The sequence below is a fragment of the Megalobrama amblycephala genome, linkage group LG13 (assembly GCF_018812025.1).
Source record: "Megalobrama amblycephala isolate DHTTF-2021 linkage group LG13, ASM1881202v1, whole genome shotgun sequence".
Lineage (NCBI taxonomy): Eukaryota > Metazoa > Chordata > Actinopteri > Cypriniformes > Xenocyprididae > Megalobrama > Megalobrama amblycephala.
In genome coordinates this window covers 16,725,359-16,745,290 of record NC_063056.1, presented here as the reverse complement: position 1 = coordinate 16,745,290, position 19,932 = coordinate 16,725,359, and the positions used below count along the sequence as shown (strand labels likewise).

General features: G+C 35.7%; 1 protein-coding gene across 1 annotated transcript in view; it reads right to left on the bottom strand.

Annotated features, from left to right (window-relative positions):
* The window catches only part of nbeal2 (neurobeachin-like 2), a 94,163-nt gene that overhangs the window by 7,170 nt on the left and 67,061 nt on the right, over positions 1–19,932 (bottom strand). Inside the window, 21 exon segments of the mRNA XM_048153685.1 lie at positions 923–1,017; positions 1,305–1,477; positions 1,907–2,016; positions 4,109–4,195; positions 4,343–4,456; positions 5,223–5,320; positions 5,407–5,524; positions 5,780–5,889; positions 5,975–6,105; positions 8,051–8,191; positions 8,433–8,557; positions 9,040–9,135; positions 9,476–9,583; positions 9,715–9,848; positions 10,695–10,855; positions 11,581–11,698; positions 11,935–12,059; positions 15,706–15,841; positions 15,844–15,862; positions 16,067–16,216; positions 17,845–18,162. Coding sequence (XP_048009642.1) covers positions 923–1,017; positions 1,305–1,477; positions 1,907–2,016; positions 4,109–4,195; positions 4,343–4,456; positions 5,223–5,320; positions 5,407–5,524; positions 5,780–5,889; positions 5,975–6,105; positions 8,051–8,191; positions 8,433–8,557; positions 9,040–9,135; positions 9,476–9,583; positions 9,715–9,848; positions 10,695–10,855; positions 11,581–11,698; positions 11,935–12,059; positions 15,706–15,841; positions 15,844–15,862; positions 16,067–16,216; positions 17,845–18,162 — 2,667 coding nt within the window.

Below are 19,932 nucleotides of genomic sequence, written 5' to 3'. Positions count from 1 at the left end.
AAAAGAACAGCATTTATCTGAAATACAAAGCTTCTGTAGCATTATACACTACCGTTCAAAAGTTTGGGGTCAGTAAGAATTTTTATTTTTATTTTTTTGAAAAGAAATTAAAGAAATGAATACTTTTATTCAGCAAGGATGCATTAAATCAATCAAAAGTGGCAGTAAAGACATTTATAATGTTACAAAAGATTAGATTTCAGATAAACACTGTTCTTTTGAACTTTCTATTCATCAAATAATCCTGAAAAAAAATATTGTACACAAATATTTTGTACAATTGTACACATTAAATGTTTCTTGAGCAGCAGATCAGCATATTAGAATGATTTCTGAAGGATCATGTGACACTGAAGACTGGAGTAACGATGCTGAAAATTCAGCTTTGCCATCACAGGAATAAATTACTTTGTGAAATATATTCAAATAGAAAACAGTAATTTTAAATTGTAATAATATTTCACAATATTACTGTTTTTACTGTATTTTTAATTAAATAAATGTAGCCTTGGTGAGCAGACGAAACTTCTTTTAAAAACATTAAAAATCTTAGTGGTTCCAAACTTTTGGACTGTACTGTATATATATATATATATATATATATATATATATATATATATATATATATATATATATATATATTTTTTTTTTTTTTTTTTTAAATATTGACTTTTGGACATTTTGACCAAGAAGTAAAAAAAAAAAAAATCTCATGACGACGCATCATGATATATGAAGCGGTTCGGGCGCCCTTCACATGGGCACACAAGTGTTCAAAAGCAGCTGTCTGTCAGTGAGACAAGGAAATGGGTATCGAATTGAGTCAGTACACCTATGTACTTCTGATATAGAACAAAGACTAGGATAATTTTATTTTTGTACTAACTTGGTACTAAAGTACAAGTATTTAGTGTTAGCAAACCTGCTGTAGGACCTGCCACACCATGCAGGTGGTGTCCCGTGAGCCAGAGATGAGGTAGATACCACAGAGATCCAAAGCCAGGCATGTGACCACATCTATACCCCGCAAAAAATCATATTAATTAGCCATCACGACATGCATTCATAATCAAATGCATTATGTAAACAGCAATTTGCACCATGCGTCGCCTGTATGGTTTAAATCAAGAGGGAGCTGATAGTTATTAATTGTTCAGTTTCAGCACAAAAGATTCGATGAACATCTCTGCTGTGTCTCAATTTATTTAGAATTTAGCTCCATCAAGCTCATTCTAACGCCTACAGCTGCGTCTTGCCTCAGTGGTACTATTTTGGTTCGTCTACGTCGGACAGACGGCTCTCACCTATGTGACGGCAGATCCTGCCCACCAGCTTGGCCTTGCCTAACATAGTGACCCGCAGGCTGCTGTCCCAGTGCCCCCCGCTGAACAGCAGACGCCCGTCACTGGACACCACCAGCACCTGGGAGCCGATTTCCACCCCTGGGGAGAACGGCCCGCTGAGGAACCGCTGGGTCCTAAAAACAGATCAAACAAAAGGTTAGTACCAACAAACGGAACTAAACTTGTCAGCAGGAACAGTGGGAGAACATTTGAAATAGATCAATGTTGTGTTTAAGCATCAGATTCGACACATGTTAGCGAACCACTCATAAATAACAAGAAAGGCTTGGCAAAACAAATTAGCTTTTTACTACAAAGGGCTCAATTTGACTGAAGAACATTCATAGAGATGAAAGCGGCCAAACCACCAGAGCTTAATGCTGTTTATATGCTTCTATAAAGCTTTTGATTATTTGTCCAAGAACCAGTGTTGTCACCATAAAAATTACTTTCTGGCTAAACAAAACCTTGTCTTTAAGACTGTATGACATCACTGACCAAAAGTCTCTGCACATGGTTATATAATGTGCTCATACTAAATATTTGTGCTTGTTCAAACTTACTTTGGGTTGCTCACAGAGGGGTCTCTGGTGAAGGTGAAGTAATTAGCTATGTTCTTGTCATAGGGCAGCCAGCTATGAGTGCCTATCATTCCATTAGCACTCACTGTCACCTTAGAAACAGGACAAAGGCCATTCAAAACTCATTCAGATGCAGATATCTGTTCTTCGACAAACTTAGGCCACATTCACACAGCAGCAGAAAGAGAGTATGGTTGTCAGTCCTGTATTTGAGTACTCAATAAGGTTACGTTCACACACAGTTCGGTCATTTATGCGAGTGAAAACCACATTAAGTAAATTTTCAGGACTCACAACCGCATTCTCTGAAAATCTGCACTGTGTGAACGGAACCGGACTGGACAACCTGTTGTCTGTCAAGTCATACAGTGCGAGAGACTCTCTGCGCAACGTGTGTCTACCGTGTGTTGCGGGATTTAGTGTGTGGTTTCGGTAACTTATAGCGACGGAGATATGAGCTGTGTGTTATCTGAAGGTTTTAGATCCAGTCACTGTTCTCCTCATGTCAGTTTTGTGTTCTACACATGACGCAAATGCTCATTCGTCTCGTCGTGTCAAAAGTGATAAGACTTTTCAGTTTAATGAACATCGCCATCTTTGTTATTACTTATGGTTACTGGTAAGAGAATACAGCCTTGACTCCCATTCATACAGACAGTATTCGAGACACTACTGTAAGTTGCTGTGTGAACGAGACATTTCGAGACTCACACCTATTGTCAATCCCAAAATCGGACAATGTGAACACAGATTTATTGATGTCAAAGACCCACAAATACGATGAACCATTTGTAAGGAGCCCCCTTCCTAAAATATAAATGCAGCTACACTACCATTCAAATGTTTGAGGTCAGTTTTTTTTTTTTTTTTTTTTAAGAAATTACTACATTACAAATGAATGAATTAAATTGATCAAAACTGAGAGTAAAGACATTTATAGTGTTACAAATGTCAAATAAATTCTGTTGTTTTGATCTTTCTATTAATCAACGAATTTTCAAAACAGATAATAAGAAGATCATTTTAGAACTTCTATATCGTCACTGTACTGAAATTAATAGAATATCTGGAAAATATTTATTTAGTTTTACGTTATCTGTTAGAGTAATGTTTATTGTATAAACCTTAAGAGTAACATATTTAATTAAATTCAAATTTATGTGTATAATACTTTTCCAATAAATATCATTCCAAAGCAGTTTTACCAAGAATTTTGATCCTCAGTGAGCTGCTATAGACAGAAATGCTAAAACTAAAACAAATTTTTTTAAAACAATTTTTTTTTATTTCATACTGTAAAAAACTAAAGTTGTTAACAGTCTTTTGAAAATAGAATTAAAAATACTGCATTATTTTAAAATTATGATCAATTTTGCATATTTAACAATAGCCACAAAAACTTTTTTTCCTCTCAAATTTTCCTCAGACTCCCACAGTGGTTCTCAAGGCCCCTCATTAGTACCCAGCTGTTCATAACTGCATAAGCATTTTTAAAAAAATATGTTGTATTCACAACTATTAGAGCTTGGAATAACAAGGAAATTTTGATTTATTATAAAAAGACTTGTTTTTTGTCTTATTTTACATCATTTTATGTCATCTTCAGGCCCCCTAATGGCCCCTGGGCCCCTTGATTGGGAACCACTGATCTAGCACCCTCTTGCACCCTCCAATGGCACTTTTCCACTGCATGGTACTACTAGGCTTGGCTCAGAACAGAACGGCACGGCTCGCTTTACTTTTGTTTTGCTTTTCCATTGCAGTTAGTACTGCTTCAAAGTGGGTGGGATTATAGACTGATCGTATAGTTGCGCCACCTTTAGTGCCGTGGATCTGCTCCTCGTCCACTGACCACGATACAGCCACTTCTTTTGTCAAGTTGCGTGCATTAAAGCAAGTCGTTTCACGAACAAATGATACTGCGGTGGATGTTACTGACTATTTAAATCTAGCGGGTTTGGTGTCTCGTGTTTCAAATCCAATGACGCTGGATTTCTTTCTGACCAATTAGTGACATTTAGTATCGGTTCGGCTCACTTGGAACCTCCACCAAGGTGGTACTATTTAAACAATCCGTACCGTTCCATACCGAGCCGTCCTATGCAGTGGAAAAGCACCAAAGCTCCTGGTCTAAGCGATTGGTTCATCCTACTCAAATATTAGTGCACTGTGAAATAATCTTACCAGTATGTCAGAACCTGGGATGATAAAAGAGCGGGTTTGGTTTCTGGGCACCACGGCTTGCACTAACGGCAGACCATCACTCACCACCTACACAAAAACAACATCAAAAACAATCACGACACAAATCAGTTTCATAAAACAATCTCCTTATATCAAACTCAAATTATTAGCGCATAGTGCTCAAAAACTGCCATTTCACCACAATATTCACAATACTGATTAATTTGGACTTACCTCCTTAAAAGATCGGAGTTTACTGAGCTGATCAAACAGGTTAGGGGGTAAAATGTCCAGGCGGGCCTGCCGCCTAAATGCGTTCTCTGCTGACATACGGGGAGGATGAGGCTCCTGAATAACACACAGAGGTTTCATTGTACCATATTACACACAATACATTACACAAATGCCTTCAGACCCAAGGTTTTTACTAAGACAAACTATTAAAAGCATTTTTGTTAACTGAAATAATGCTGAAATAATATATAAATATTATGGTAACACTTAGACACTTACACTTACAATAAGGTCCCATTAGTTAACATTAGTTAATGCATTAACTAACATCAATAAACAACCTAACAGTTGATGGGACCCATTGACTTCCATAGTCAATCGGGCACATCAACTGTTTGGTTAGCCATATTCTTCTTTTGTGTTCAACTGAACAAAAAAAATCATACAGATTTGGAACAACTTGAGGGTGAGTAAATGAAGACAGAATTTTCATTTTTGGGTGAACTATCTCTTTAACTAAAGGTAATAAATGGAACTTTATTATAAAGTGTTACCAATATTGGATGAAAAGCTAACCGAAATAAGTTTAAGTCGAAGCTAAAATGTTTAAACGGAAATACATAAAAACTAAAACCAAAATTAAAATGAATTAAACCTAAACAGTAATATAAAAAAACAACCTAATAAAATGACAAAAACTAAGAATTAAACTAAAATGAAAATGAAAACTGAAAATATAAAAATGCAAATTTATAATTTAATTCAAAATATTATTAAAAACTATAATAGCATTTAAAAGATAACACTGTGCAGACCAGGTAGCTCAAGTATAATTAAGCTTATGCTGACTAGAGATGGAAACATCTGTCTGATGTCCCACCTTGAGAAGCTGACAGGGCGTTTGGCCAAAGTTGCTGATGATGCCTTCCAGGGCCTTGCGCTCGGTCTCATTAGCTATGGCGTCCAGATCCACGGCACCTGACAGCCAAAACACACACCGATCAGTCATATTTTCCATGCAGGAACATGTTTAAACCAATCTGAACTCATAAGAGGCCTCTTACCCTCATAAGTGCAGTAGTAGAAGACATTAAGAGCCTCCACTGCTTCAGGTCCTCGCTGCTTACACCCGAATATGAGATCTATCCACTCGTGCAGGTGAGCAGACACATGCTCACTCTCCTTTAAACACACAGATACACAAGGAGAGTGTGTGTCAGATGAAGAACAAAAGAGTGTGCATGTTTTAAAAGCATTTTTTCCATTAAGCCATTGAACCTGCAGCACCAGGTTCAATGTTCAACCTGCAGAACCTACTGAAACATTGGACTCGCTTACTGGATATTTATAAGACAACATTAGTTATAGTAGATTGCATAGTTTTGTTTAGCAAATGTTCTGAAATCAGTGTGTTGAGCATTGTGTCAGTATCCACACCAAGGCTTTTCGGTGTTTCCTGATGAAGTCTTCACGCGAAGACGCCCAGGGGGGAAGCAACACGTCATTGACCATCTCCTGATTCATTTGCAAGCAGCCCAGATCAAAACCTGCACACATGACATAATACAGTTCAAAATCCATTCATTTAACATATTTCATTGGCAGTGTGCTTTTCATCATCGACACACTGACCGTTCATGTTCTGCAGGAACTCTGGGAAGTAGAAGAACTCTGGGATGAGCTCCTTCACGTCAGCTGGACTCTCCATTCGCGCCTGCCACGCTGCTGCTACTGAATGAAACTGCCTATCGGCACAATCAAACCTAAACACACAAACAATCACTCGCATAAGAACAGCCCAGGCATATGACAATGCGCATGATTACTTAAAAACCGTCAGGTAAACAACACTGCAACCTAGTGGTCATTACTAAGGAGTGCCAACAAACATGATCTTTTATTTACAATATTTATAATATTATAAATATTTATAACATTTATAATTTGATGTTGGTTATCTACATTCCTGCATGGATACTTAGTTTTATAGTTTTGGAGTGTAAAAGCCATCAATCTTACTTAAATGATCAATTAGATTTGTACTTGGGATTTTATTTAAAAAGGACCTATTATGCTTTTTTTACATTTTTAACTCTCTTTAGCTCTGCAAAGTTACAAAACACAAAGTCCACTCCAAAGTGAGTTATTCTCTATATCAGTAAGCACTGTTCTGAACACCCTGAAATGCCTCGATTTCTTTAGTTTTCTTCCGGGAATGTACACACCACATTATTACTTATTTAAATAATTCCCTCCTAAGGCATGTGCAAAAAAAGGGGCAAGGCCTGGTTGAGTTGCATTTGTATTGTGTTGAAACTAGTGGTTATAGTAAGGGTCGTGACATTTCCGAAACATGCTCGAAGTGGTTGACCAATCACAACACATTGGTCCAGTTGATCAATCAGAGCACATTGCGCTTTTCAGAAGGAGGGGCTTCATAGAGACTAAACGGAGTGTTTCAGACAGACTTGGAAGAGAGGTGCTACAACAATGTAAAATATGTGAAATAAAATGATGTTGTTTTTTTTGTTTTGTTTTTTTCTCACATTCAAGCATGAAATCCTATTCTAGCAGACCCCAAAAACAAAATCAAGACTTTGTAAAAGGGCATAATATGGCCTCTTTAATAATATTATAAAGATTTATAAAATGGTCAGTTCCTGTCCTTGATTCTGATTGGTCAAACACGGCTATGACCGCTTCACCCAACGGTTGTGTGTATCACTACCCAACACCCTTAGCAACGTAGTTTATGTACATTCTCAATTATTACATATGTATGTTATGTATGTTCTCAATTGATATTGTTCATTGAAGCTACTGTATTATGTAGAAGAGTATTGTGAGAAAGAGATTGAGTGAGCGAGTTTATTTCCTGCATTCAGATTTAGTATTTTCCCTCAGGTCAGTCCTATGTTCATAATAAAAAATCTGTTTAAATGTCCGATGTATTATCCTGTCCTTTTAACAGTTCAGGGGTTTTCCCATGACTGACAGCGCTAGTCAAAGCATTTGTCAGTTGCGTCTTGTTCTGTGTTCACAACAATTTAGTCTTTTCAATGTAAAAGTCTTCGCTACTGACTGACACTATCATAAAGACAGCCTTTGCCGCCATCTAATGGCGTAATAATGTAACTTCTGTTGCTGTTCACGGTCAGGGACTATTTTTTCCGGCGGAAGGAAGGCTTTTAGTTAAAGTTTACTTCATGAAAGTTACATTAATACATATTTTTGGCTTTAATATTTGTATTGTGTGGCAACCGTTATATAAAAGCAATAAGGTACTCGAGGCTAGTGCTGTATTCGCACGATGCGAATACAGTACTAGCCTCGAGTACCTTATTGCTTACTTATGAGTTAAATTTACCTTTGTACATTTGTAACAATCCTTGGAATGAATAAAAGTCTTCAGTTATACAAAAAAATCCTGAAATTCCAATGTGGCCCAAAGCAAAATTAAGCACACCCTTGAGCAGGGGTGTCCAATGCTGCTCTTGAACCGCCAACATCCTAAAGAGTTTAGCTCCAACCTGCCCCAACACACTTTCCTGAAAGTTAATCTTGAAGACCTTGATAAGGTGGTTCAGGTGTGTTTGAGCTAAACTCAGAAGGCCCCCAGGAGCAGGATTGGATTCCCCTGTCATTAGCTTGCAGCATTTGCCCAGTGGTAAGACTGCACTGGTGTGTGCGTGATTGTGTGTGTCTTACTTGCCGCTCTGGAGCTGTATATGTAATGAGGTGAAGGGCTCTGTGCGGATCATGTAGTGCATGACACCGGCAGCATTAGAGTAGTGTGTGCCATAATGGAACTTATCGATAGTGCCTGTTGGGTCCTCAAAACTCTCATACCTATTCAAACAACAACAAGACACATAGCAAGTTAGCTGAAAGACAAAACATTCTACATTACACTGCTTTATCTTATTAAAGATCAAACTGTTATAATTTCCTCATTTAAATCTATTTATAAATCAGATATATAGATATTGACTTGAGGTATTGTTATCCATCCGTGTTATCCTTCTAGTTTTGTCATACACATTCTTTTGATAATGAGAATTCTACAATAAGGACCGCAAGGTTGTCTCACTTCTCCCTGACGTTCTGTGCATGGCGAGAGTTGACAACACCAATGGGTTTGGACAGATCTCTGAAAACTGCTGGGTCTTCCAGATCCAATTCAGCAGACGTGTAGTCACACAACACCCAGGGGAACTGAGAATAAACACATGGGCATGAAGAAAAGAGAAGGCCCGTGTGACTCGTACAATATCCATTAACAACACCAGAAGTGTCTGTCATGCACATTTAGATTTTTCAGCAAAATTGATTTTAAATGTATATTTACTATTAAATGTATATGTAAAGTGTTATATAAACATTTAAAAAAAAAAAATGAAATAAAGTTATGATTGAAAAAAACTAAACAAAATAAAAAATAAAATACATCATTAGAATCAGCCGAAAAACTAGGTAAGCTCCAACTTACCCGCGATACTACATAGCACAAAAAAACAAAAAATGAAACAAAAAACAAAACAAATTGAAATGAAACAAAAATAGAACAAAACAAAAACACAAAAATTGAAACAAAAACAAAAATAGAAATTTAAACAAAACAAAAAGAAAAAAAAATTAAACAAAAACACAAAATAAAAAACAAAACAAAAAACAATGCTAGCTCTGTGAGAACTCACCACTGGATACTGGGATAAATCATTGTATGTGCGACCAGCAATGGTGTTGAGCTGCATCAAATATTCAAAATTGGAGATCTCTCTGCAAACCCATCTCTGCAAAAGGAACAAAAATAAAAATAAACAATAGTTTTTATTATTATCATTATTATTATTATTATTATTATTGGGCTTTTTAACAGTTTTTATTGGCAGATTCAATACAGATGGAATAGGAAATTATGGGGAGAGAGGGAGGAATGGGATCGGGACACAATGCAGAACAGATTGCAATCAGCATCTCCCATATAAGCACCAAGACTCAACGTGTCTGGAGTATGTGCTAATCACTTGGCCATGGCTCTAAACACAGCTATATTTCTGAAAGCATGCTTTTTAATTCCCCACAAAAATGGAAAATATTGGCACTATGAGCCTTCTTTCATATAAGACGTACGTGAGTCAGGTTGGAGGCTTTCAGGAGCTCCTGAGGAGATCGAGAACCAAAGTAGAACAGATTGGGCGGTCTGAGTCCCAAGATCCTGGAGTAGACTTTGTTTCGCACCTGTGGGAGAACCCAAACAAATATGTAAACACTGATACCTCAAATGCCACCAATGCTTGTGGCCATCTACTATGTGTCCTTTTACATTGTAGTCTCTCCTACAGTACAACAGTTGTGTCTGTCTAGCTCACCCCCTTCCTGAAGTTGATGAAGTAGTGTGCCTGGTCAATGAAGAACAGCTCTAGTGCTGATCTCCGCAGGTTGTATCGCCTCAGGTGGACCTCCCTTAGCTGTGACAACGGCCTCTTGAAATCAAACCCAATACCTGGATGGGCAGTCCAAAGCATACATATTATAATCATGAATCATATCTCATCCAATACACTACTGGTCAAAAGTTTGAAATAATATGCTTTAAAGTTTTTGAAAGTCTCTTACGCTCACCAAGACTGCATTTAATCTAAAATATAGTAAAAAAAAAACAACAATTTAAACTAACGGTTTTCAATTTTAATATATTTTAAAATGTAATTTATTCTTCTGGTGGCAAAGCTGGATTTTTAACATCATTACTCCAGACTTCAGTGTCACATGATCCTTCAGAAATTATTCTAATATGCTGATTTGCTGCTCAAGAAACATTTCTTTATCAATATATTATTACAGTTTATGCTGTTTAGTATTTTTGTGGAAACTGTAATACACTACCATTCAAAAGTTTGGGGTACGTAAGAAAAAAAGAAAAGAAATTAACACTTTTATTAAAAATAAATGTTCTTTTGAAACTTCTATTCATCAAAGAATCCTGAAAAAATGTAGCGATAATAAGAACCATTACTAATCATCAATATTAATTAATCAATAATAATATAATAATTGATCTAAGTGAGCACCAAATCAGTATATTAGAATGATTTCTGAAGCATCATGTGACACTGAAGACTGCTTAAAATTCAGCTTTGCATCACAGGAATAAATTACATTTTAAAATGTACTAAAAATAGAAAACAGTTACTTTAAATTGTAATAATATTTCACAATACTGATGTTTTTTTACTGTATTTTTGATCAAATAAATGCAGCATAAGAGACTATTATTCCAAACATTTGACCAGTAGAGTGTACACATTCATTATGTGAACAATGACAAACAAAAGAGGCTGCAACTCACCTTCCTCTGTCTCCTCTTTCTCACTGCTGCCATCGTAGAAGTACAGGTGGTGTGTTGTGACCTCCAGACGACCTGGTACCACGGCAACAATAGTGATGAGCTCACACTCCTCTGAGAGCACCAGCTTTTCTTTCTGGCTCTCCTCCTCGCCCTCTTCCGCCCTGAGGAATGACACACACCCTGCTAAACATATGCTCGATCACACAAAACCCAGTTGTTCAAGTCTTTGCAGGCACCAAAAGGGCTGAATCATTACTAAACTGATTCGTTCAAAGACACTGATTCACTTAGGAACAAAACACCACTACTGTGTGTTACTTGGAGACGTGCAACAGTTGATTTTGCTCTGACTTTGTTTTGAAAAATGAAAATTTGAACCTGAAATAAGTAGTAGTGATAAAGTTTATGTACGGAAATTACTAAAACTTCAAGGTAAATAGAATCCCTTATATGGAGTTCTTCATATTTGATGGTTCTAGGCATCAACAAGTTTGATTTAGATCTCTTGGTTTAGAGAACTTACTTAAAAGGTTATTTCTGAAAATTCTGTCATTAATTACTCACCCTCATGTCATTCCAAACCCGTAAGACCTTTGTTCATCTTCGAAAAATTTGAACTAAACCACTTAATTCATATGGATTAGTTTTAGGATCTCTTTATGAACTTTTTGAAGTGTCAAAGTGTCAGTTGCGTGGCAGTCTTTGGAGGGACAGAAAGCTCTCAGATTTCATCAACAAAATTAATTTGTGTTCTGAAGATGAACGCAAGTCTTACGGGTTTGGAACGACATAAGGGTGAATAATTAATGACAGAATTTTCATTTTTGGGTGAACTATCCCTTTTAACAAAGCAAATGAGTGAGCAGAGTTACAGTAGGACACTCACTCATCAAGGAAGACAATTTCCTCATCTTCTAGTTTGTCATCCTCCATGTCACTAACTTTGGCTTCCTTGGCAACAGCAAGAGGGATGGGCTCGGTCGAGCTGCGAGGGCTATCGGCTCCTGCAGGAAAAACAAAACAAAAACTCCAACATATAAACATTAACACTGAAATAACAAAGAGTTCAAGTGGAGAGAGATGATTTTTAAAATTGAAATAAAGAGTTGAAACAAATTCAGAATGTTAATTTACCAGCAGTCATTCTGAGATCTTTTACTCCCTAATGATTTATTCAGTATCATTCATTCATTAATACTGCAGATTGCAGTACAGGCACATTCTCCACAGTTCTACTAACCCATGTTATCTCTCAGTGCACTGGCATCACTATGGGAGTCAAAGTTGTAGTTGGGCACCAGCTTCAGACGCATCTTAGAGTAGGTCTCTGCACTCGACAGTTTCCATTTCACCTCTGGCTGAACCCTGAAACACAAACACTTCCACTCAGTCCATCATTACACATACCACAATAAAATACTTGAATATACAGTATACAACTGAACCTCGCTTCAACTCTATTTACGATGGCATTGTTATGCTGCTTCTATTTGCAATTTTTATAATTTAATACATTTTATAGTGACCTAGAAATTAAAAATGGTCAAGCGATTAAATTTTTAAATCTATTTAACTACATGATGTGGCGATTAATTAATCTAATTAATCACAAATCAATTAATCACACATCAATTTTGGCTGAGAAATTACCTAAAAAATAATTTAAAGTCATTATTGTGTAAAGCATCAAATAGACATTACAAAATGTTGCTTAAAAAATAAATATTTTATTTGATTCAGCATAGAATTTATTACACATAATTTTTGACCATGAGGTTGAGTAAATAATTACTGATTTTTCAGTTTTGGATGAACTATACCTTTAATGTTTTTTTTTTTTTTTTTTTTAATAATATGGAAATAAGACATTATTTTTAATGACATAAGTCTAAATAAGAATCTAAAACTGCCAGTAGGTGGCAGTAAATGTCTTAATGATTAAAGGATTAGTTCACTTTCAAATTAAAATTTCCTGATAATTTACTCACCCCCATATTATCCAAGATGTTCATGTCTTTCTTTCTTCAGTCGAAAAGAAATTAAGGTTTTTTGATGAAAACATTCCAGGATTTTTCTCCATATAGTGGACTTCAATGAAGCTCAAACGGTTGAAGGTCAAAATTACAGTTTACAGCGATCCCAGACGAGAAATAAGGGTCTTATCTAGAAAAAACATTGCTCATTTTCTAAAAAAAAAAATTAAAAATTTTATACGTTTTAACCATAAATGCTCATCTTTAACTAGCTCTCCTCTATTTGAATTCCAGCAGTGTAGACACTGCTAAGTGTATTACTGCCCTCCACAGGTCAAAGTTTGAACTAAATTGTCATACAATATGCTAGAGCAAGTATATAACAATTAGTTCAAACTTTAACCTGTGGAGGGCAGTAATACACTTAGCAGTGTCTACACTGCCGTAATTCAAATAGAGAAGAAGAAGAAGAGAACTAGTTCAAGATGAGCATTTATGGTTAAAACGTATACATTTTGAAAAAAATTTTTTAGAAAATGAGCGATGGTTTCTCTAGATAACGCCCTTATTCCTCGTCTGGGATCGCGTAGAACGTTTTGAAGCTGCAATGAAACTGTAATTTTGACCTTCAACCATTTGGGCTCCATATAAGTCCACTATATGGAGAAAAATCCTGTTTTGATGTTTTCATCAAAAACCTTAATTTCTTTTCGACTGAAGAAAGAAAGACATGAAAATCTTGGATAACATGGGGGGTGAGTAAATTATCAGGAAATTTTAATTTGAAAGTGAACTAATCCTTTAAGTCATTGAGTCATTCATTCATTCGATTTGTTCAAACGGCGGATTCATTCAGGAGTGATGTAAATGATTCTCTTTATGAATGGTCCTTTGAATCATTGGTTCACCCAATTCGTTCAAAATGCAGAGTTAGAAATGAAACGCTGTAGTGTGTTGCTCGGAGAAGAACAAATCTGCTTTGTCTTTATATTTTCATTATCAAAATTGAGCAAAACAGACAATATTGTGTCTAAAATAACAACATTAACCTCTGATTTATTGAACTGTTGTATAAAGAAGTATCGCATTTGCACTTGTGCTATTCTGGACAGAAAAACAGCACTCGTGTGATATTGCGCTTGTTGCTTTTGTGATATAGCATCTAGGCCCATATCATATGATGTAAATATTAGACAAAAACTCAGGGGCATATCTAGGGACATTCTAACTATATTCTATATTGTCATCAGTCAACTGTATGAAATAGCCGATGACCTACATAGGTCTGGGGGCGGGGCAATGAGTTAAATGTGTTAATAATTTTAACACATTATTTTTTACCATAACTAATTAATCTAATGTACGTGTTAAATCGACAGACCCTATATATATATATATATATATATATATATATATATATATATATATATATATATATATATATATATATATATATTGCAGGACTATCTTACAGCAAACAATGAACCAGACTATTTAAATGTTGAGCAAGCATCTCACTGGCTGCCGAATCAGCAAAGGCCAATCAGCTTGTGCCATGTGTTAATGGTGAGATGTAAAGGACCTATCAGCTTGTGCTATCTGTGTGTTAGGGCTGGACAATAATTCAATATCAATATATATCGCGATATAATTTTTTTCGATAATGGTGATATGATTTTTAAACACATTTCCGGTATTTCGATATATACATTACAGCATCACTGACTTGAGGCGCAGCCATTAGAAAGAGCAGAACGCGATTGCTATTTGCGTGATGACGTACACCACAGAGACATTAAGCACCAGCCAGTGCTCAACAGTTGTACGCTAAGATCAAACGCGAACGCGGCAAGTTTTACAAAATGAGTACACCTGATGCAAATGCGACGGAACAAGCTTCCACAACTTGATGAAAATATGTGTGCATAACTACACGTGCTGGTTAATGTTTGGTGCAGGAGAATGTGTGAAATAAAAACTTTAAACACGGATACTTTATTCTGTATGAGCTCTGTGTCACGTGGCTAGTGTTATTAAACTCATCGAGGAGCTCCGCGCTGAAACCGAGCATATGCGCGCTCTGCCTGTATATCATAAAAACAATCGTATTTTTCATGTGTTCGTATTCAAACTCCTGTTCTGACCGCATCGCGAGCAAAATACAAACAACACACGTGCTGTGCTGAGGGAAACAGCCTGCGGCTTGCGTATTTGAACGCAGCTAGAGCAGGCAGAGGTGAATGAACAGCACTTTTGTGACATTTGAATTCTCCGCTGTAATGCGATCTCATGCAAACATATTTTCCATTTGTGCTGGTAGATGCGCAGTGATTGGATTAAATGAGCTTTATGTCATGAATATATATGTCGAGATTCGCTCGAAACCTGCTCGAAACGGTCTACGTCAGCATGTTCGACCATGCCCATACTTGGGCCGAAAGTACACGATTAAGTCAGATTTTGTGACGTTGCTCGGACTTTTCAAACAGGAAGACAGAAATTGCTATGAAAAATGCAAAAAATAACTATTTTTCACTTATGAATAACATTGAGTACCTTTAGTGTTTTCAATGATGTGCAGCCTATACATATCTGTTTACATCTCAAAAAAAGTGTTTTGGGGTTTCATGACCCTTTAAGAATAATAAAATCAGCCTACGTTATAGTTTAATGTTAAAGATATTAATATTACTAAAGTGAGTGAGTCTTATGTTTATTTTTATGTTTGTATGAAGGCTAAATACAAATAAAAGCTGAACATAAATTTATTTGTACTGTTTTTATCTCTAAAATATTATATAGTTTTATAGGAAGAGATTTCATAGATTTGGCAAATTCATTTTTCAGACGTTTGTAGGTACAGACATCCATTGTGGCCGTTCTTGGCAGTTTTTCTGAGGCTATTATATAGTTCATATCGATATCGGAATTATATCGTATCGACCGAAATTAAGAATTATATCGATATATTAATTTAGGCCATATCGTCCAGCCCTACTGTGTGTGTGTATATATATAAAAGTTAAACGCATACAGACCTGAGTGCCCATGCTCCTCTCTCACTGCTCAGTAATCTACGCAGTGATTTCCAGTGCCTCACCACCACCGCCTGCTGGCCGTTAATCATCTTCTGCACAGTGTGGTAGCGGCTGTTCTCTGTGCGCACTCGTTTTAGTACGGGTCAATGATGAGCTCCTGGAAAGAGAAGAACACAAACAGTCTATGTTATTAACTCATCTGTCATAAACACATATGTTTTGGGACGTGCAATAAATAATCCCAATATTCCCGAGCAGTAGGCACTCATGGTTTGCTCCATGTGTGGATTAAACCAGCAATCTTCTCTTTACCAGCCTAACATATCGCCTCTGTAATGGAATAACTGGGGTTAGCAGACACCTGAAACTTGGCTTTGCAGTCAGAACGGTCCTTGTCTCTTCTCTGCGCAGAGCTCATGAGGTCATCAAAGCACGAATTCCAAAAGTTGGACATCAGGTCGTGACTCTTTCCAAAAGTGTCTAGCTCATACTGCTGCATTGTGGGCTCCACCTACAGGCATACATTATGAAAAACATTTCACATGGTTTAAAACGGACATTTCCTGTTACTGTTAACACACGCACATCTGTGACCACACATCAGAAATATATATTAATGTGTACATTTAATTTTTGTAGAATTGTTTGGAAAAACATTAATTTAATTTAATATAATATAATATAATTACAAAAATCAATACTTGAAACTTAATTACATTATAAATGCTTAAAATGTATTTAAATTATATTAAAAAATAATATAAAAATATTAAAAGTAAAAAGAACAATATAATAATAAATCAATGCATAAAATAACTTAAAATTATTTAAAATGATTATTTTATAAATGCATAAAGTTGATCTAAAATTATTAAAATTGTTTAAAATAATATCATATAATAACAAATTAATGCATAAAATAATTTAAAATAGTGTTAAGTATTTTATAAATGCATAAAATTGATTTAAAATTATTAAAATTGTTTAAAGTAAAATAATATCATATACTAAGAAATTAATGCATAAAATAATTTAAAATAATTGTAATTATTTCATAAATGTATACAATATATTTAAAATTATAAAAAAGAATACAATTCAATAATATTACATATTATATATTATGCTTATAATAATTTGAATAATATAATTATTTTATTTACATTATAAATGTATACAATTAAAATATTAAAATACTTGATCATTTAAAATAAACTGTACACATTAATAATATAATTAAAATAACAATTATTGATGTCTTCTATTTACTATGATTTCATTTATACTAAATATGTATTAAATATACTGTATCAACCGTTAAGATACAAAGTTAATGAGCATAACACATTTTAATGCTGAACAATCAAAACACACACATATTTCTATCTCTCTTCACTTCCCCTCACCTAGATAGATGTTTGGGCATATTGTAAAACCTGGTTTAGTTCCCGATTCAAGGCATGGTAATATACCATGTGATTTGTATATACAAACAGTCCAAACAGGGTAGATTTATAACCGCACAGTCACACTCCAGCCTTCATAAATCTTCTCCAGGTCACTGTGCCGTGATGTCTGTTTAATTTAAACGCATGGCTTGTTTTGGATTTGTGAGATGAGGCGAATAAATCAGAATTTTTCTGTCTTGTTTTGGCACTGGATGAACAAAAGGGTCTAAATAAAGAGTTCATCACTACAATGGATGCGGATTAACCGTCAAAGTGCCCTCACGCTAAAACAAACACACGTCCACCGAGTAAGTTATTCACTGTTTTAGAGAGAGCTCTGAAATCAGTCGAACAGCTTTAGGTTAACAAAAATGAATCCAAGGTGATTATATAATATGCTACAGATGTGAGCGTGGGAATGGGTTATTTCAACAAAAAAAAGTGCTTTAATCCTTCAGGACTGAGCTTTGTGTGAGATGATGAGCTTATCTCATGTTTGACTGAGAATGAGGACTGAGAGACTTATTTTTGTCGTTCTGCATCCAAAAAAGGTAAAACAAAACAGGTTTGTGGTAACATATACTGACAAGTCTACAGCAGAGAAGCTGCCAGCTTATCATAAGGTAAACAGTCTAACTGGGTGTCTGCTAAGCTGTGTGTGTGTGTGTGAGGAAGATCGGGCTGTACTGACGTGGTTCTGGAAGAACTGCTGCCACTCAGCAGTGCTGCAGTAGTTCTGGAGGTCCTGGGCGAAGGAGGGGCTGCCGTTGGTGGCGGGGAGGTTGGGGAGCATATTCTGAAGGGTGGTGCGATCCGCATGCTGGTCCAAAAGCGTTCGGACGATGGGCACCAGCGGGCTCAGCAAAGCCTCGGCGCCCGGGTCTGAACCAGAGTTTGCTGGCCAAAGTGGTGCACCAAGACGACCCAGCAGAAAACACACCTCCTCCCAGGACAGACATAACACAGTTTGCAGCAGGCTATGGAGCTTTAAACATGCCATCTCACACACCTAAGAGAAACAAATTGCAGATATTACATGTTACTGTCATGATTTTGGGATTGTGTTTGTCTTTTTTCTCTTCCCATTAGGATTTTATGTTGATATCTATATTGTGCAAGTATCCTGAGTATGATCAGAATGGCATGTAACCATATTATGTATTATTCCTGCAGTGTATACTATACCAGTGGTTCCCAAACTTTTTAGCTTGGAGTACCCCCTGAAGGGATTACCATCCTTCTGCGTACCCCCTCTCTTCCACTTAGACTGCAGTCACACCTTTACCATTAAGGGACAATATTTGCCCCCTAAATTGATTTTCCAGTGCATTTTTTTACCTTTATGAATAACTTTATAAAATAAATAATGTTTTAAATAAAAAAATGTTCAATGAAGAAATATGCAATGATGGTAAAACTAAGTAAAACTTTTAAATATTAAACTAAAACCGCCAGTAGGTGGCAGCAAGTCACTGTTTTTATGAGTGAGTCATCGAGACATTGACATCACTGAATCATTGACTCTCACGATTCGTTCAAAGCCGCAGAATTGTGTTGTACGCAATCTATCATATGCATGTTGCTTGTGTGGATACAGTCATTTTTGACTGCAAATGATGAGGTAATTTGATTAAATGTACTGGATTTACGACATTTTGGCAGTTAGAAATACATACTTGATTTTAATATTATTTTAAGTTAGAATTAAATGCTACTCAGAATTCGCGTACCCCCTTTTGTCACCTCACGTACCCCAGTTTGGGAACCACTGTACTATACTATACTATACTATACTATACTATATGATGTGGTGCGATACAATACTATAATGGAAGAATAGCTTATTACATACTGCAACATAATATGATTTGTTAATATTATGCTGTATGTACTACGTACTATTACACTGTAATATAGTATACTGTATGCTATATACAATGCTTACAGTATATACTATTGTTTTGAATGTGAAGCAGTATATAGTACAGTATAGTATAAGGCATACACTACAGTACGATATTTTAATGAATGAGGTATATACTATACTAGTATAGTATTTACTATATACTATATTTTAGTGGTGTAACTTTGTTTTAAAAAGTGGGTGGTACAATACAATGCTATATATGTACAAAAAGAATTGCAGAATAAATAACATCACAATGTCCAGAAATCAGTTTCAACAATACATTAAGTTTAATTGTTCAACAAAGAACTCATGTCTAATGTGAGTTTCATTCTTAAATCTAATATAATACAATACATTGTTAGTCCCGATATTCTTCACATGAATAACTACATAGATCCGCTATCCGCTATCAATGTTCATGTACCCTAATAGTCTGGTGGTAAAACTTTTGTTAAGCATGTCAGAGGTTCTGGGTTCTAATCTGCCCTTATATAGTTATTCACATTAAACCAAAAATGTTCATCAGTGACTGTATATCAAGAGCAGGGACACGTTTGTGTTCATTTTATTTTGTGATATCATTGAATAGAGAGTCCATATCGAATAGAGAGTCTCCGCAAACGGCATTAAGTGATAGATTGAAATGCTATTGCACTACATTGCAACATTAAATATTTGAAATGGAATATGATGCAGTCATGTGACAACGTAGCATACTGTATTTAAAACGCTTTTTATTGTTACATAATGCATTCTGTATCAGATTAAACAATATTAGGCAGTATAAAGTATGTATTGTGTAATATGTAGCAAACAGTAAGCTATATGAATTATTCTATTAGTATACACTATAGTGCATTGTAAAGTATG